The following is a 15,708-nucleotide window of genomic DNA, read 5'->3' on the forward strand; positions in this document are numbered from 1 at the left end:
TTTCATCAACCAACTTCGGGTAAAATTGTGGCTCCAAAGAAGTCAATGGCATACTCTCACTGATTTCAACAGAGCCAGGATTTCACCTATCAACTAGTTACCTTAGAGACACAAGCCTCTCTTCTTAGAAGACTGTGGGCATATAACAAGGTGTAGATATGAACAGTATCACTAACTTTGGTTTGCAAAGTGTGCATTTCCCAACTCAAGTATTTTTTAGTTATTTAATTTCATTCCAATGAAAAACAAATGACTCTATTTTAGATTTAACTTGAGCTGGACCTAAATTTTTAAACTGGAGGTCAATTTGACATAACAGCACTTCTTGGGATGCGTTTTTTATGTTTTCTCTTGTGGCATGCAGTAACTATTTCTATTGTTTTACTACAAAAGCACGTTTCTTCATTCCAAATAAAGGCAATTTTATCAAGCACTAATATAGGAGCTAAACAAAGAAAAGCCCTGAATGCATAAGGGAAATGGAGGTGTGCTAGCAACAGTGCTACTTCAATCTATCAATAAAACATAGGTATGGAGTACCCAAGAAAATAATAGAGGAATGTCAGTATTTTATCCTTTTTGCAAAGTCAAACAGATAATCCTTAGAAAAAAGATCTCCATTTATTCCCAATTTTTGGTTTAAATCAGTGACAGCAGGACTTGTTCAGAGACATAAACTCCAATAAAGGAGTAATTCTAAATGCTTTAGTACAATGTGCTTAGAGTCTTTTTGTGTCTATATCATACTTATCATCTGTTAATATGTTATTCACATTCACTCTGTTTGTGGAAAATTAAAGCAACTGAGAGGTTGGGGTGTTTTTTGTAAAATGCCGGTTTACTTATGTATTTATCTGAGAACAAGTTTGATATGTATAAGCTTGGAAAAGTTCTATTTTTTATATAATTTTGACTGATAGTATCAGTTTATTTCTAAGCCTCTTTTATTTTTATCTATTTAAATTTTCACTATTGCATGAAATCATGGGTTTTAGGCATTTTTTAAAAATTGTATCAATTTAAACTTTCACAGTTGTGGGAAATTATGGGTGGGTCAGACAATAATTATTTAATGACAGCAGACATTGAGATTCAAAAAGTTTAAGATTTATAACCGTTATAATACAATTTCTGAACATCACGTCAACTTATGTAAAAGTAAATAACCTTAAATCAAACTCTAAGAAGTTATCAAGCAGCATTTTTCTTACTTTGCCTATCTGTAAATTTTGATTATTATTGATGGAAATATTTTTTCATTGGTTTGTGTGTGAAAAGTGAAATCAATGTTCACCAACATTTACCAGTAAAAATCTATCCTTCCAAACCTAGATATGTATTATATGTAAGTCAGTTTTTATGTGTGTATTACCTGAAATTAGAGTAATTGCTACATTATTAGCTGTCCAATTGGTCTTGCAACATTCCGCATGCATTGTCAAGTTTCACATTGCTAATTTCCTAACAAGCACAGTTTGTTTTCAAATGCCCCAAGGCCAGTTTACTAAGTCCAAACACAAGCTCTGCAAGTAAAATAAAGAAAAAATACCATGCACCAAGAAATTTTAAATACACCACACAATCATGATCCCAGGGCAAATTATGTCTCAACTGATTTAAGGGTATTTACTTTTCAAAGTATAACAAAACAAGGCCCCAATACTTGTCTGAGTATTTTTAGCTCCCTGCCAGTTTGTGTAATACATTTTTAATTGTGATGTGTAATGGTTTGCAAGAGAACACCCGATCAATTAATCATGAGTGCCTTCTCACGTCCGCTCTGTGGGTTCTAGTGGTGTACGTTTATCTTACATGTTGTGAACACTATAGTACATTTCAACGAGCTCACTTTGAAAACCATAGGCCACACACACTATTCTATAGAAATTCCAGCAATTTTCAACTGCATGTAGAGCAACCAAGTTCATATGTATAGGGTCTCAGCAAAATTAACAAGCAGGGCTTTGAGAGTTGGAAAAGGATAGGGAGGAGGCCCTTCAATTTATATATTAAGATATATGTCAGAAAGTTACAACTGAAATTCATTATTTTAAAAAGTGATATCACCAACAAATGAACCATGAATTTCTGTTTGTTTTTAAATTAGCAAACTTTTCTCTTCATGTTTACTACCAGGAAAGTTATCATAAAAGAAATTGTATAAAATAAAACTTTGAGATGTCAAATGAGAAATTACAACATGTCTGTTTTTTAAAAGGGTAACAAATAGCTATTTGAAACATGATCCCAAAGCTTTTACTGTTGGTTTTTTTTTTGTTTTTTTTTTAAGTTCTACATCTGTTTTACACTTTGGAATATTTACCAAATACTTGTGCATCTTACCCAAGATACATATTTTAACAACTATTTCATCATAAAATTAAAAAAAAATCATACATATTTAAGGAAACATCAAAGATTTTAATGGTAAATAAGACATGTGCCCTTTGGTCAAATTTTATTATATCTGTAAAGTTTGTTTTAGTTACAGTAGTTACTTGGTGAACTCTGAAAATCAAAAAGGTGCAATTAACTTGTTCAGTTCTTAATTCAGACTACAAAGGAACTACATGCACCAAAATGATCTGAACATAATATAATGCATAATATATAATTTTGTATAATGAAAAAAGCCTTTTGTAATTTAAGATGATTTTTAAATCACTCAGATTTATTAATAGGTTTTAATATTTCTACTAGAAATATCTTTTGGAAATACATTTCCATGAAGAATTACTTGAAAAATGTTATGCTTTCTACAAATATTACACACAGTAATGTCTACTCCCTCAACAGTAATATTCAAAATGTTTAATCTCAGATTTGGATTTTCCAGACTAATAAAATTTTGTTTTCTCTTTTGAAGAATTAAATTTAAACTGTTTTATACTGAATCTGAGGTACATTTTTAACTATACAAAGAAAAAACCTAAATACCTAAGCTTACTAGGGTAGCAAAGTGGTTTTTGTACATTTTAAATATCTAACCTGAAAAGTACAATTTTTATCAACCTATGAGTTTATTGATTGAATATACATACTGTTTTTCCTCAGACCAGACAGTAAAAAACAATTGGAAATTCAAACACTTTAGGAAAATGTTTTCTGAACTAATGTTCAAAACATTTAAAACAGACATGAAACCATATTCCCCCCATAAACAATTTAATATTTATCACTAGTTGCTATGGTAATTTATAACACTGAAAACTATCAAATTTAACACCAGTCTCTGCCCACAGGCACACAAAGTAAACCACATTTAAAAATTAACTATAATTAGATGAGCCAACAGCCATATTCCAACACCCATTTTACCAAATAATTACTAAAGAGTAAAACACTGATACACTTCATCACCACAGTTCACTCCCAAATTTCATTAGCTTTTGTTTTCAATTTAGTACCTGTAAATTAGTGCTAACTGCTGTAGAACCCTCTACTAATACTCCTGTATTTATTTCCAAGACTACATAGTTCTATTTACTTATGTTCACCAAAAAAAGTCATATATACATGTATTATTAGACTTGTTAGCATGATTTTATAATGCACAGCACTAGCAAATTTAAATAAAATTAAGCTAGTTTTTCAGGTTGAACTTGCCATTTAAAGTCTATGAACTAAAACCACTTGACTGTACCATTGCTAAACACATTCTGAACCACTATAGTATGCATCTGCAAGCAACCCCAAATTGTAGGAGTGGTTCAAAAGACTAACATTGCTTCAAGAAACAGACTCTTCGAAAGTGATTACTAAACAATACATAGCAGGCTGTTACTATAACTCACAGTTTACTTTACCATCACATTTTAAAGCTGTCAAATTCAAGAAATGCACTTATTTCTATCAACACATAATTGGAATTACTTCTAATTACCAAATGTTTGACAAAGCACTTAGCTTTAATAGACAGATTTGGTTTGAAGTAATAACGTAAATAAGTGTACAGGAAATGAATCTTCATTTTTGTGCATAGGAGACTTTTGAAATCCTAGACTGGAAAAATAATATTAATAATAATTCATAATTTTGATTTATTTCTAGACCACAATGTTAGCTACAGACGATCTCAATAAATATCTCAAATATTTCATATTATTTCATACTCTATGCACTGTACAAAAAGTAAATTGCCCTGATGTGTTCTGAGCCTAGGGTCTTTCTGCTGCAAATGTTAATTCTGATCTTAAAAAGGTAAAATACAGGAAATAGATGGCCTCCATTACAGTGGTGCTGGAACAATTTGTATAGTGGTGGTGCTGAGAACCATTGAATCAAACTGTAAGCCCTGTATATGATGGAAACCACTTCAAGTCAGGGGGGTGCTACTGCAGCCTCCCAGCACTCCTAGTTCTAACACCTATGGTCCATTATTAAAAATGGTTCAAACCCTACAGTTCAGAGGCTAAATAACTGAAATAATTTGGAAATTGAGGAGTGGATAGTAATTGTTAAGAACTCTCTCTCTGTCTCCCCCTGATAATCTCACCTTCTGAGCTGCTTTAGAGGGACTCTTGTTTTTGCTTCCTCTTGGTCTTCCTCTTGGTCTTTTAGGAGATGGTTCTCCAGCTGGTTCCTAAACACAGGAAAACATACTATTGTGGCAAGAATCTCCATAAGAAACTACCCAAGTAGACCTTCAATATAAACTACAACTGAAGAGCTCCTTAAAAACACATGAAATATAAATGAATGATACAAAGTTTAAAGCGGAGAACCCTAGCTTGCATAGTAAAAGGCTTCATTTAAATTGTAATTATGTAACAAAATAATTAACATTTGCATATTCTAAGAATAGTAAAACATATCTGAAAACACAAATTGTTAACATGGATGGCAACTGTAAACTTTGTGGAAGGATGATTATTCAAAATTAGTTACCCATTTCATTTACATTTCATCATAACAGTATACAACTATTGTATGTTGTTTCTATCACAAACATTTTTTTTAAATGCTCAATACTGAAAAACTGAGAAATAATCTGCAATCAGTTTTCTCTTAAGGGCACAAATAAATGAATTTTTATTTACTTTTGTTGTTATGAAGTTTGCATTATATTTCCACTTAATCCAAAAGTAATTGTCTTTTGTTAAAATGTAAATGTAAAGATTTCTTTACAACAGATTTTTGGCATGCAATATATGTAAGATATATTTTTGTGGAAATAAAATATCTGGAACTTAAAAGTGCAACACATCTCTACAAAAACAGTGATTATTTTAGCAATTTTCTTAACTGGTCCCTGTGTTTGATAGTAAATAAACCAGTCATTAAAATGGGTATGAATGACTAATAGTTCGGATTCCAAATATTTATTCAGTGAATCATAAATATTATAAAACTCTTCTAGTTCTAAATATTGAACATTTCATTCAGATTACAGGATGTGGTAAAACTAATTAAATACAGTTTGTTAACTTAAACCAGCCTAAAACCCTTCAGATTTTTAATTCCCTGATAGTTAGTCCCCTTTCCAGACTAATGTAACTGATACGATTCTCAGTTGGAGCCAGAGCGACATTGTGCACATCTGGATCGAACACGTTTTAAGAGATGCAGTTCTCTTTCTCTGCGAGCTATTCAAATCCTAAAAAAAGCCGTGATCAAAACTTGCAGCGCCAATGCTACTGGGTTGGTTTTGTTGCAAGACCACGTTGTCGGAGCCAGGTGTAAAGTGAGTTTGTGGGGTATAAAGATGAGATCGCAAAGCTGGGTAAGTGTCACAGGGCAGAGCGGGAAAACGTGGGGCTCCAGTTGTGTGGTTTTCCACAAGTATTTTCTGAGCATTTTTCAGGAGCACACTGGAGGGGCAGAAGAAGCATATCCCCCAGTTTCGGAGAATGCTTTCGAGGATGTTCTCCATCTCAGCTCCCATAATATGTTCTAATCAGCTGATATGCTTTGGAGGAAGTGGTTGGATGCTAATGAATGGAGTAAACATTTTTAAAGCCCGCCGAAGTCGGTTTAAATGAGCTCACTAGAAATCCCCCACTTCCAAGCGGTACTTCCGAAGCCTGCGAATCAGCGCAAACAAAACCTCCAGCTTGCTGCTTCCCCACGCAGCCCCATGCAAAGCTACACGCTCAATTGGTTGCATCCGCAGAACCAAATCCCCCGCGGTGCACCTCTCGCTGCGGAGGGGGAGGGGGGGATCTAAGTGCCGGGGTGCCCCGCGGATCGACTCCCCCGGGGAAGCCGAGTGGCAGTGTCACTCCGCGAAAGGGGGGGGGGGGGCGCCAGGCACAAGCCTAGCAAGCTTATCCCGTCAGGTCCTGCAAGCGAAGGGGGGGGTCGATGATGCGCCCCTTTGGGGGTCCCTGAAACCGACACAGGGTGTAAAGCGAAGGGGGAGCGCCCGCAGCCGGCACCCGGCATAACTTCCCTCCCCCGTCTTCCCCCCCCCCCGGAGGTGGGAGAGCGACCTGCCTGGCAAAGGGCTCCGGAAATGCAAAAGGTGTTGTGACTGTGGCGCTGCTGCCCCTCCGGCAGCCTCCCCCCCGCCGCCGTGCGGAGTGTGGGGGGCACCTTCGTGCACACGAAGGGGGGGGGGACCAAAAGCCGAGCGACTTTTGGAGCTGCCCCCACCCTCCCAGGGTCGAGGGGCAGCGAGCGAGGGGTTGGGCTGGTCAAGCTCGGAGGCGGCAGCAGCAGCCCCCAGTAGGACCCGACCCCCCGCCCGCCCCTCAGAGCAGAGCCGCCGGGGAGCTCGCACAGGCTCCGAGACAGGGGGGCGCCTCGGCCCCTCGCCCTTTCCAAGCCAGCTCGGGACGAACCCGCGAGCGCTGGCGGGCCGGCTCCCGGGCTAGCACCGATGTGCTCTGAACGGCGCTGCGGCTGCTGCGGCTTGCCACGCCGGGCACAATAGCGCGCGAGCGCCTCGCTGCCCGGCAGCCCACCCACCCCCGCCGCTTCCCCTCCCCCCCAGGCCGGCGGGCAGCCCCGAGCCCGCTCCCGGGGCGGGCGTCAGAAGCCTTTCGCCGGGAAGAGCAGAGCGCGCCACAAAGCCCCCTCCCCCCGCCCGCCCGCCCGTCCCGTCCCGTCCAGTCCCCAGGACTCCAGTGGCAGCAGGAGTCGGAGACGTCCATGGCCACGCTGGTCTCCTGGCCGCTCCGGCGCGCTCCGCCGGGCCGTGCCTGCACGTCGCTAGCGGGGACTTTACTGACTTGGGGTTGCTTCCTGGGTCTGCCCCGTCCTCGCTTCTGCGGCGCTGAGGTTGCAGGTTGCTCCGGGGCAGAAGTGGAAGGCTGGCCGGCTCCTTCCCCTCGCGTGCTCATCCTGCCCGCCGCCGCCGCCGCCCGCCGCCGCCGCTCAGCCGGGAACAATCTCTCCTCCGAGCACCTTGAGGGGAGGGGAAGGGGGGGGATTCAAGCGGAGCTCTCGCCGCTCGCTGCCACCACCGCACCGGACGTCCTGGTGCTGCCAAAAAGGAGAGCTGGGGGGGGGGGGGCGGGGTGATGGTGGTAGCGGTGCCGGTGCCGGTGGAGTGCAGGGGGATCTCCTCTCCCGTGCGGTTTGGGAACAGGAATCGTTAGGAGTAAGGCGAAACAAGTCCAAGGGGGGGGGGGGGGAAGGAGGGAGAGAGAGGGTGGATTGCAGCCCTAGAAGTGCTAGGAGGTGGGGGGGGACCGCTCAGAGAAGAGCAGGAGCAAACCAAGTGGGGGGGGGGAAATCTTGCAAATTGGAAGCAAGTGGTGGCTATCGCCCCTTGGCTCGGCTCAGGACACGTTCAGCTAAGACTCACTGAAAAGGCCCGGGGGGGACCCGCTGCGCGCTTGCCGGGAGTCATGCACGCTGTGAAGATGTGGGTCTCGGGAGCGGCGGCAAAAGAGCGATCATTTCCAAAAAAAAAAAAAAAAAAAAAGAAGCAGAAGAGAGATTTGGGAGACTGAAGCAGGGGGGTCAAGCCTGTGTTCGTGTCTGTGATGTGAGCTGCTAGGGCTAGAAATATTATTACGCGGGTCCTGCCCACGGATCGAGCTGGGATGTTTTAAAAAAAAAAAAAAAAAAAAAAAAACACCTTTGCCCGTGGGTGGAAAAAATAGGAGGGGGCTGTGCGAATAAAAATTCGGGGAGGAGTAGGAGGCAGGGCGAAAAACCTAGGATCGGGGGCTGGACCTTGGCCAGATAAAACATTAGAAATACAGCAGCTTTGGAAGCAGAGGCAGACTAAAGCACACTGAGACCAACTCACGTGTCCAGCACCGTTCATGTCCAACTCCCAGCAGCAGGTTTAAACTGACAGGCCGGGGATTCCCACTGCTTCCCGCCTCCTCTCTCTCAAACCTGAACTAGCAAAGTTCAAATGCACCTTGCCACTCTACTTGTCAGCTTGTCAGGCATAAAGGTTTGTCAACAAACCTTTCTAATAGCTGCTTTTTTGCTTCCTCCAGTGACATAGTTATTTTGTTCAGCCCCAGCCACCTCAGCCTCCAAACTTATGCACAAAGGCTGCAAGTGAGGGGTATAAGAAATCCAGTAAGGTAAGAAATTTGCAAATAGCATCTGATTCATTAGTCAACGTTTCTGATGCAAATAAAGAATACATTTGAAAAGTAAGATATCTACATAGGGATATGGCACAGAGATGCACTAGTTGCATTGATAGATAATATCCTTGAAATGAAAATGTTATATTAATTCTTGTATTTGACACCTAGATTCTACAGGTGATAGGTATATTAGAAACTCATAGCTTGCTAGAAATAGACAAACAACCTTTACTCCAGGACTAACAAAACATATCCATGCCTGGTTCACCAGTACTAGAAGAGACAAGACTGTGGGGAGGTGACAGATGAGTTACTTACCAGGGAGTATGAGAAGACACTGCAGACAGATTGGTTGAAGAGAATAACCCTAGAACACTCTTTAGGGCTGCAAGTGTTCTTAATCCAATCTCAGGCTTTCTGAAGTCCCACAAAGCAACTAGCCATGAAGCTGGAGATAGTCCATGTGTAAAATCTCAGGGCAATCAAAAGAATCCTACAGACATAAAGCCACTTAGAACCACAATCGGTTTTCTTCACCCTGTGAAGAAATCTAAAGGTCTCCAAGTCCATCCTGTACATCAAAAGATTTGATTGCTGCATGAGAAGAGCAAGATTTCAAACAGAGATCATAAAATCAAAGTTTCAGGTGTAGCAGTAAATAATTTTTATAACATCTATTCATCTTGTCGATGTCTCTGTAAGACAATGGTACATGAGATTCCTATGATCTTTTATCTCCAAAACCACTGTCCTTATTGATTCATCCCATATGGGCTATTAATAGTCCTGTGTGTCTTCACCAAGTTCTTAACAGTTCTGGTGACAATGCTATGATTCAAAAGGTATTAATGTAATGTCATAATCAGACAACATTCACATCAGACAACTGTCCAGAATTGTCTTACTTTGAAAGCTGTTCAGGGCAAAGGCTGTCTCTTTCTGTATTGGTGTTTGTAATGTAGGTAGCATGATAGAATTCTAATCCTGGTTGGGACATTTGGAGGTTACTTCAATACAAATGAATAACAGTTAATAACAACAGAAAACAAACAAATGTTACAATCAGAGATATACACGGCTATGAGTTCATCATTCATCTGTAGCTAACTCTGCTTCTTCATCCCTGAAAACCGCTACAACTTGAATCAACATGGCAATCTTGAGGGACCAAAGGAAAAATTCATAGTACAAATCTGCCTAGTTCTAATTCAAGCCACTTATATCCAGGGTTCCTGAACACAGAAGCAGAGAGGATATACAGTACTCTCAGAATGGATTTCTAGCTACACAGTTTTTGAGGCATCGGCTCACTAGCAAATAATGTTTGCATCAAACTGCAATCAAAAGGTAAGCAAATATTTCTCAAAGGACATAACAGCATGAGGAACAGAAGCTGTCTGCCCACTTTGGCTGAAGACTCTTGTAACAGACTGGGCCACCCTATGCACCCCACTGGGGCCAGGAGTGGCACTACAGGGGACCCTCATCTTTCTTTCCCCCAACTTGGCACCAATAACTCATCTTGCACAGATCAGACTAATAAGAAGCCAAAACAAACTAATCTAAATAAATATGTCTACTTTAATGGAGCCCCAGGGAAGGAGCATTAGAAACACTCCCAGGACCTGGGTTGAGAGCTCCCAAGTCCAAAGCAAAGTCTCTGTGCCTGGTCAGGCTACCCTTCTGGAGATGGAGAGAGTTTACCACCTCTTGCAGGCTGTTCAGCCTCCAGTTTCCTCCCACCCTGCTCAGCTTCCTCTTCCTGTTTAAACAGGTCACTACAGCAGAGCAAGGAGTTTCCTGCATTAGCCCCCACTTGTTCTGTTTGTGAGTTCCAGGCTGGCCCTTACATGGGTGGTACACTCCTTCACATCCTTCTTAGGGTATGTCTACACTGTGGAGTAAAGTCAATTTATTTTAAATCAAATTTCACCTACCAAAGTTTAGAAGTCACAGGAGCGTGATCACACCACGCTCATTGCATCAGGGGATTGTGTTCCCACTAGCCATGCTTGGGTTGACAATCAAAGCAGTGCACCGTGGGTAGCTATCCCACAGTACAACTAGCCGTAGAGGCTTTTGCGAAGGTTATCATCTTCCCATGATGCAACGTACTCCCTCCTCCTCCCTTCTTGTCCCAGTCCAAACAGACGATTGCCTTTTTTGCGCCATTTTTTCAAATCCTTCACTCTCTGTCGCGCGCACGCCATTGCCGGAGAGGAATGGAGCCCACTCAGCGCTGCACGATTATTGTGAGCATCACAAACACCTCACAACTTATTCTGCAGTATTTTCAGGGGCAAGACAGGAGCCACAGTGCTGAAAATTGCAATGTTACAAAGGCTACCTTGCTACAACCCATAGAATGAAAAATTCCCGTTTGCTGCAGGCTGTCACGCACCATCTGCAGTCGGTGGAGCGCTGCTTCTGGTCCCAGGAAACAAGCAGTGACTGGTCGGATCTCATCGTTATGAAGGTGTGGGATGATGAGTAGTGGCTGCAAAGCTTTTGAATGTGAAAGGCCACTTTCTTTGAACTTTGCAGAGAGCTCTCCCCAGCCCTGAAATGTATGAATACTCACTTGAGACCAGCTCTGACAGTGGAGAAGAAAGCTTACGAAGAGAAGAGAGTGGCTTTGTGGAAGCTAGCAACACCAGACTACTACCGGTCAGTTGAGAATCAATTCAAGTTGGTAAATCCACCATGGGAGCAGCTGTGATACAAGTGTGCAGGGCCATTAATAGACTTCTGCTAGGAAGGGTAGTGACTTTGGGAAACGCGGAGGACATAGTGGAAGGCTTTTCCACAATGGGGTTCCCAACCTGTGTGGGGGGCCATAGATGGTATGAATATCCCTGTCTTAGCCCCAGACCACCTTGCCACAGAGTACATAAATCAAAAGGGATAATTCTCAATGATGTTGCAGGCTCTTGTGGATCACAGGGGATGCTTCACTAACATCAATGTGGGGTGGTCTGGAAAGGTGCATGACACACGCATCTTTAGGAACTCAGGTCTGTTAAAAAAGATGCAGGTGGGCACTTTCTTGCCTGACCAAAAAATAAATATTGGTGATGATGAAATGCCAATAGTGATCTTGGGGGATCCTGTCTACCCCTTCCTCCCCTGGCTAATGAAGCCCTACACCGGGCACCTGGACAGCGAGAAGGAGCGTTTTAATAATAGGCTCAGCAAGTGCAGAATGGGGGTGGAATGTGCATTTGGACGTTTAAAGGCATGCTGGCGCAGTCTGCTCACTAGGTTAGACTTCAGTGAAAAAAACATCCTAATAGTTATCTCTGCCTGCTCTGTGCTCCATAATGTCTGTGAGACAAAGGGGGAGAAGTTCCCATTGGGTTGGGTTGTGGCGGCAGATAGGCTGGCCACAAATTTTGAGCAGCCAGATGCCACTGCAATGCTGAGAGCCATTCATGGAGCTCTGTGTCTCAGGGAAGCATTAAATAAATGCTTTTGCAACGAGACACAATAATAATGTGCGTCACTTATCTGTGCTGTGCTTTCACTTCGCATACCTTACCCATCTCCCACCGTTCCAGTTCCCCCTCACCTTCATTCCACATTCATTGTGTGGGGCCTGAGAGGGGATACAGAGCCCATTTTGGCTGTGCACACACAAAAGAATCACACATTCCCACTGATTAAAGGGACTGTCGCCTCTTTCTGCTCCCCTCAACTGACGAGGAGTGTATAGCACATACTGCACCTGCTCAACCTCCTCCTAGACCACTTGGAGGTGGGAGCTAGGAAAGAGTGCGTTAGCTCAGAGTTTTGTAGGGGCTGCAGAGGGAGTGTCTCTTGCCAATGAGCTTCCTGAAGCTCAACCAGACACCTCAAAATGTCTGACTGATCACGCATTACACGCAGCATCTCATCTTGTGTTGAATGCTCTTACTCCTTTGCTGCCTTTCCGTTGTCCATATCCATGTTCAGCCTGTCGGATTATGAAATTCTCAATGCTCTGCAGGGGTCGGAGCACCGTTCCAGCCATGGTAAGTAAGGGGGTAGTGCATCTGTGTTAGAGAAATCCCCCGGTGCCCATGCTGCACAATTCCACACTGCCTAGAGCAGCATGGATGTCAGGCTCCCATTGATCAGGCTTTTAACAGGTGGTAGAAAGGGATGGGTACGGGTTAATCATCTCTGGAGGAAAAAAATGGGAACCCATTTGCAGATGCCAAAGGCCCATAGCACCAATGTCCTACTTAGGGTCTTGCAGTGTGCTGAACCAAGAAACCATCCCTGGCTATGGAATAACACACTTTAAAAAACTTTCTTGGGCGGGTACTGTAAATGTGCGCCATCTTCCCTAGGTAACCATGAGTGATATCAGCCTGCTGAGGGTCACACAGGTGGAAAGGGAGGATTTGCTGCAAGCATCTGGCTACAGGCCTGGCCCTCATGCTGCTATGTTGTGTTCTGCAATGATGCCTGCACAATTAATAACAGAGTGGCAGGGGAAAGTGTCCTATCGTGATGGAAGAAATAAGGCTGCCCTCACAAGAAACCTTTTGCAAAGGATTGCAGAGTACCTACATGAAAGCTTCCTGGAGATATGCATGGAGGACTCTCCGAGCATCCCTGTGCACATAAATAATCTTTTCCGGGGTGAACCCAATGCTTAAGCACACCAAATACAAGGAAGAACAGCCCCACTGCCACACACACCACTTTTTCCCGCTGATACAAGATTATAGACTGGGGATATAACCAAAGACATGCAATTTGCAGTACATACTCACCAGATGTGCCTTTCCTGGCATCCTGGTCGGTCACGGTTTCCTGCATCTGGATGGGTTGCTCCTGTGTTGCAAACAGCTCCTGGCTTCCAGGGAGAGAGGATATCCCACTTGCCTGCCCCCTGTTCACCTCATCATCCTCCTTGTCCACAGACTCGTCCTCATTCATCCTGGTATTGAATTCCCCAGAGATATCAACGCTGCGTGGTGGCATAGCGGTGGGATCTCCACCGAGAATTGCATGCAGCTCCTTGTAAAAGCGGCATGTTTTTGGTGAGGAGCCAGAACGACTGTTAGCTTCCCTAGTTTTCTGCTAAGCCTGCCTCAGCTCTTTGATCTTAATGCAGCACTGCTGTGTGCCCCTATTGTGCCCCTTCTCCAACATGCTGTGAGATATCTTCTCATAGATATCCAAATTTCTTTTGCTTGCTCGGAGCTGAGCCAGAACAGACTCTTCATCCCACAGCCAGATGAGATCCAAGATCTCAGGTCGACTCCAGGCTGGAGCACTTTTGGGGCATGCAGTCGCCACAATCAGTTGTGCTGGCAAGCTCTCTCCATGTTTACCAAACAGAAAATGGGAATTCAAAATTTCCCAGGGCTTGAGGGGAAGAGCTATTTCCTGTTTATGTGGCCACAGTGCAGCAGACTGTGAATGTGCAGAGCGGTCACAACAGAGCATTATGGGATACCTCCCAGAGGCCAATGATATGAATTTACATTGCACTCTGCCTACACGGATGTTCATTCAATCCACAGAATTCGACTTCAGCACTAAGATATTTGTGGAGGTGCATTTATTAAATTGAACTTTACCATGATTTAGATCGGCGGAATTGACATGCCAGTGGAGATGCATACATTATGTGGTTGACAGAAGCCACATTCCGTTGACGTACATTGTCAGTGTAGACCAGGCCTTAGACATATTACTGCTGAGCAAGACAATTAAAAAATAAAGAGAAGAATCTCAATTCATCCTAATAGTTCTCAAGTGGCCACGTAGCCCCTGGTTTTCCACTCTAATGGAGATGATTTCTAGGCATCCACTCCTCTAACAACCACCCAGTCTTGTCAAGTAAGAATCATTGTTCCAACTATACCCTGTATCCCTGAATTTGATGGTGTGTTCATTAAATGGAGAAATTTAAATTTAAATGGAGAATTTAAAGAAGAAAGAACAATGACAGCCTAGCTGGAATACCCTATTTTCCTCCAGGAAATAAGGTTTTGGCTTAGCTTTAAGCATTAGTCTATCAACAAAGATCATGAGAAAAGAAGATTGGTGGGGGGGAGAGGAGGAACTTGATAACAGTCTTTAAATATGTTAAGGGCGGCTACAGAGGACAGTGATCAATTGTTCTCCATGTCCACTGAAGGTAGGACAAGAAGTAATTAACTTAATTTGCAGCAGAAGAGATTTAGATTAGATATTAGGAAAAACTTTCTAACGATATGGTTAGTTAAACATCAGAATAGGCTTCCAAGCGAGGTTGTGGAATTCCCATCATTGGAGGTTTTTAAGCACAAGTTGGACATACACCTGTCAGGGATGGTCTAGGTTTACTTGGTACTAGATGACTTCTTGAGGTCCCTTCCAGCCCTGCATTTCTATTATTCTATTGGTAGAGCCCTGCATGGATACAAAATTTGTATCTGCAGCTGATCTGCGGAGTGCTGTCATTGGGATGAAGGCAAGTTTTGGCTGCAACCTTTACAGTGCCAGCAAGCAGGGATTTCTGGTCCTGGACAGCGGGGCAGTTTACAACATTCTAAGGGATTGCACAGCATGCACTCCCCCTGTACTTCTTGGTGCTTCAAGAAGGATTGCACCTTCTAAGAGACAGACCTTCCTGGAGCAGCCCCTAGAATTACCTGGATCTGCAGTGCCCTGAATGTGGGTTAGTGCCTTAAAAGCACAATCTAGCCCTATAGATGCAAGTGGCTACCTTATCCAGTGAACAGACAGCAGGGGCAGTTCTGTATCATGGGTCATCAGAATGGCCAAACTCATAAATCCATTTCAAGAACAGTATTGCCCACCATGGAATCTAAACTGAGTACTCTAGTAACTCACCAAATAATCTTTTGAAGCAACATCTTTTGAATTTTGATAGTCTATCCATGGAAAACTCATCCTTCCAGGAGGAGAAGTGGATTCCTGAGAATATCACCTTCATTTATGAATAACGATAACTCTCATTTTCACTGGTCCTATTTGATTAGGCTCCCTTCATTTTGCAGGAAACAAAGCACAAGAAAGAAAAGCTTGGGCACAAACTGGGTGTAAGAAGAACCTTAGGTGCATGAATCAGAGGGGCCAGAGTGAACTGCAAATCTTCCACTCTTTTCTTTCATTCCACCTAAGCTGCTGGGACCAAAAGAGCTGCTGCCTTAAAATCAATGACCTGTAGATGGCTGAAATAATGCATGAGGGAAGCAAAATTGAAATT

The 15,708-nt window shown here is 43.0% G+C and overlaps 1 protein-coding gene across 4 annotated transcripts in view; it reads right to left on the reverse strand.

Moving 5' to 3' along the window:
- Positions 1 to 7,848, reverse strand: part of HMGA2 (high mobility group AT-hook 2) — a 137,658-nt gene extending 129,810 nt beyond the window's left edge. For all 4 annotated transcript variants that reach the window (XM_067563944.1, XM_067563946.1, XM_067563947.1 and 1 more), the window contains exons 1-3: positions 7,751 to 7,848; positions 7,173 to 7,347; positions 4,496 to 4,582 (exon numbers count right to left, since the gene is read on the reverse strand). In XM_067563944.1, the coding sequence (XP_067420045.1) occupies positions 4,496 to 4,582; positions 7,173 to 7,283 (198 nt within the window). In that variant the 5' untranslated portion in view covers positions 7,284 to 7,347; positions 7,751 to 7,848. The remainder of the gene's footprint in view (positions 1 to 4,495; positions 4,583 to 7,172; positions 7,348 to 7,750) is intronic.
- Positions 7,849 to 15,708: the final 7,860 nt, after the last annotated feature.

This window comes from Emydura macquarii, unplaced genomic scaffold (genome assembly GCF_026122565.2).
Source record: "Emydura macquarii macquarii isolate MOO-44397 ecotype Brisbane River unplaced genomic scaffold, CSIRO-AGI_Emac_v2 contig_2636, whole genome shotgun sequence".
NCBI classification, from domain to species: Eukaryota; Metazoa; Chordata; order Testudines; family Chelidae; genus Emydura; species Emydura macquarii.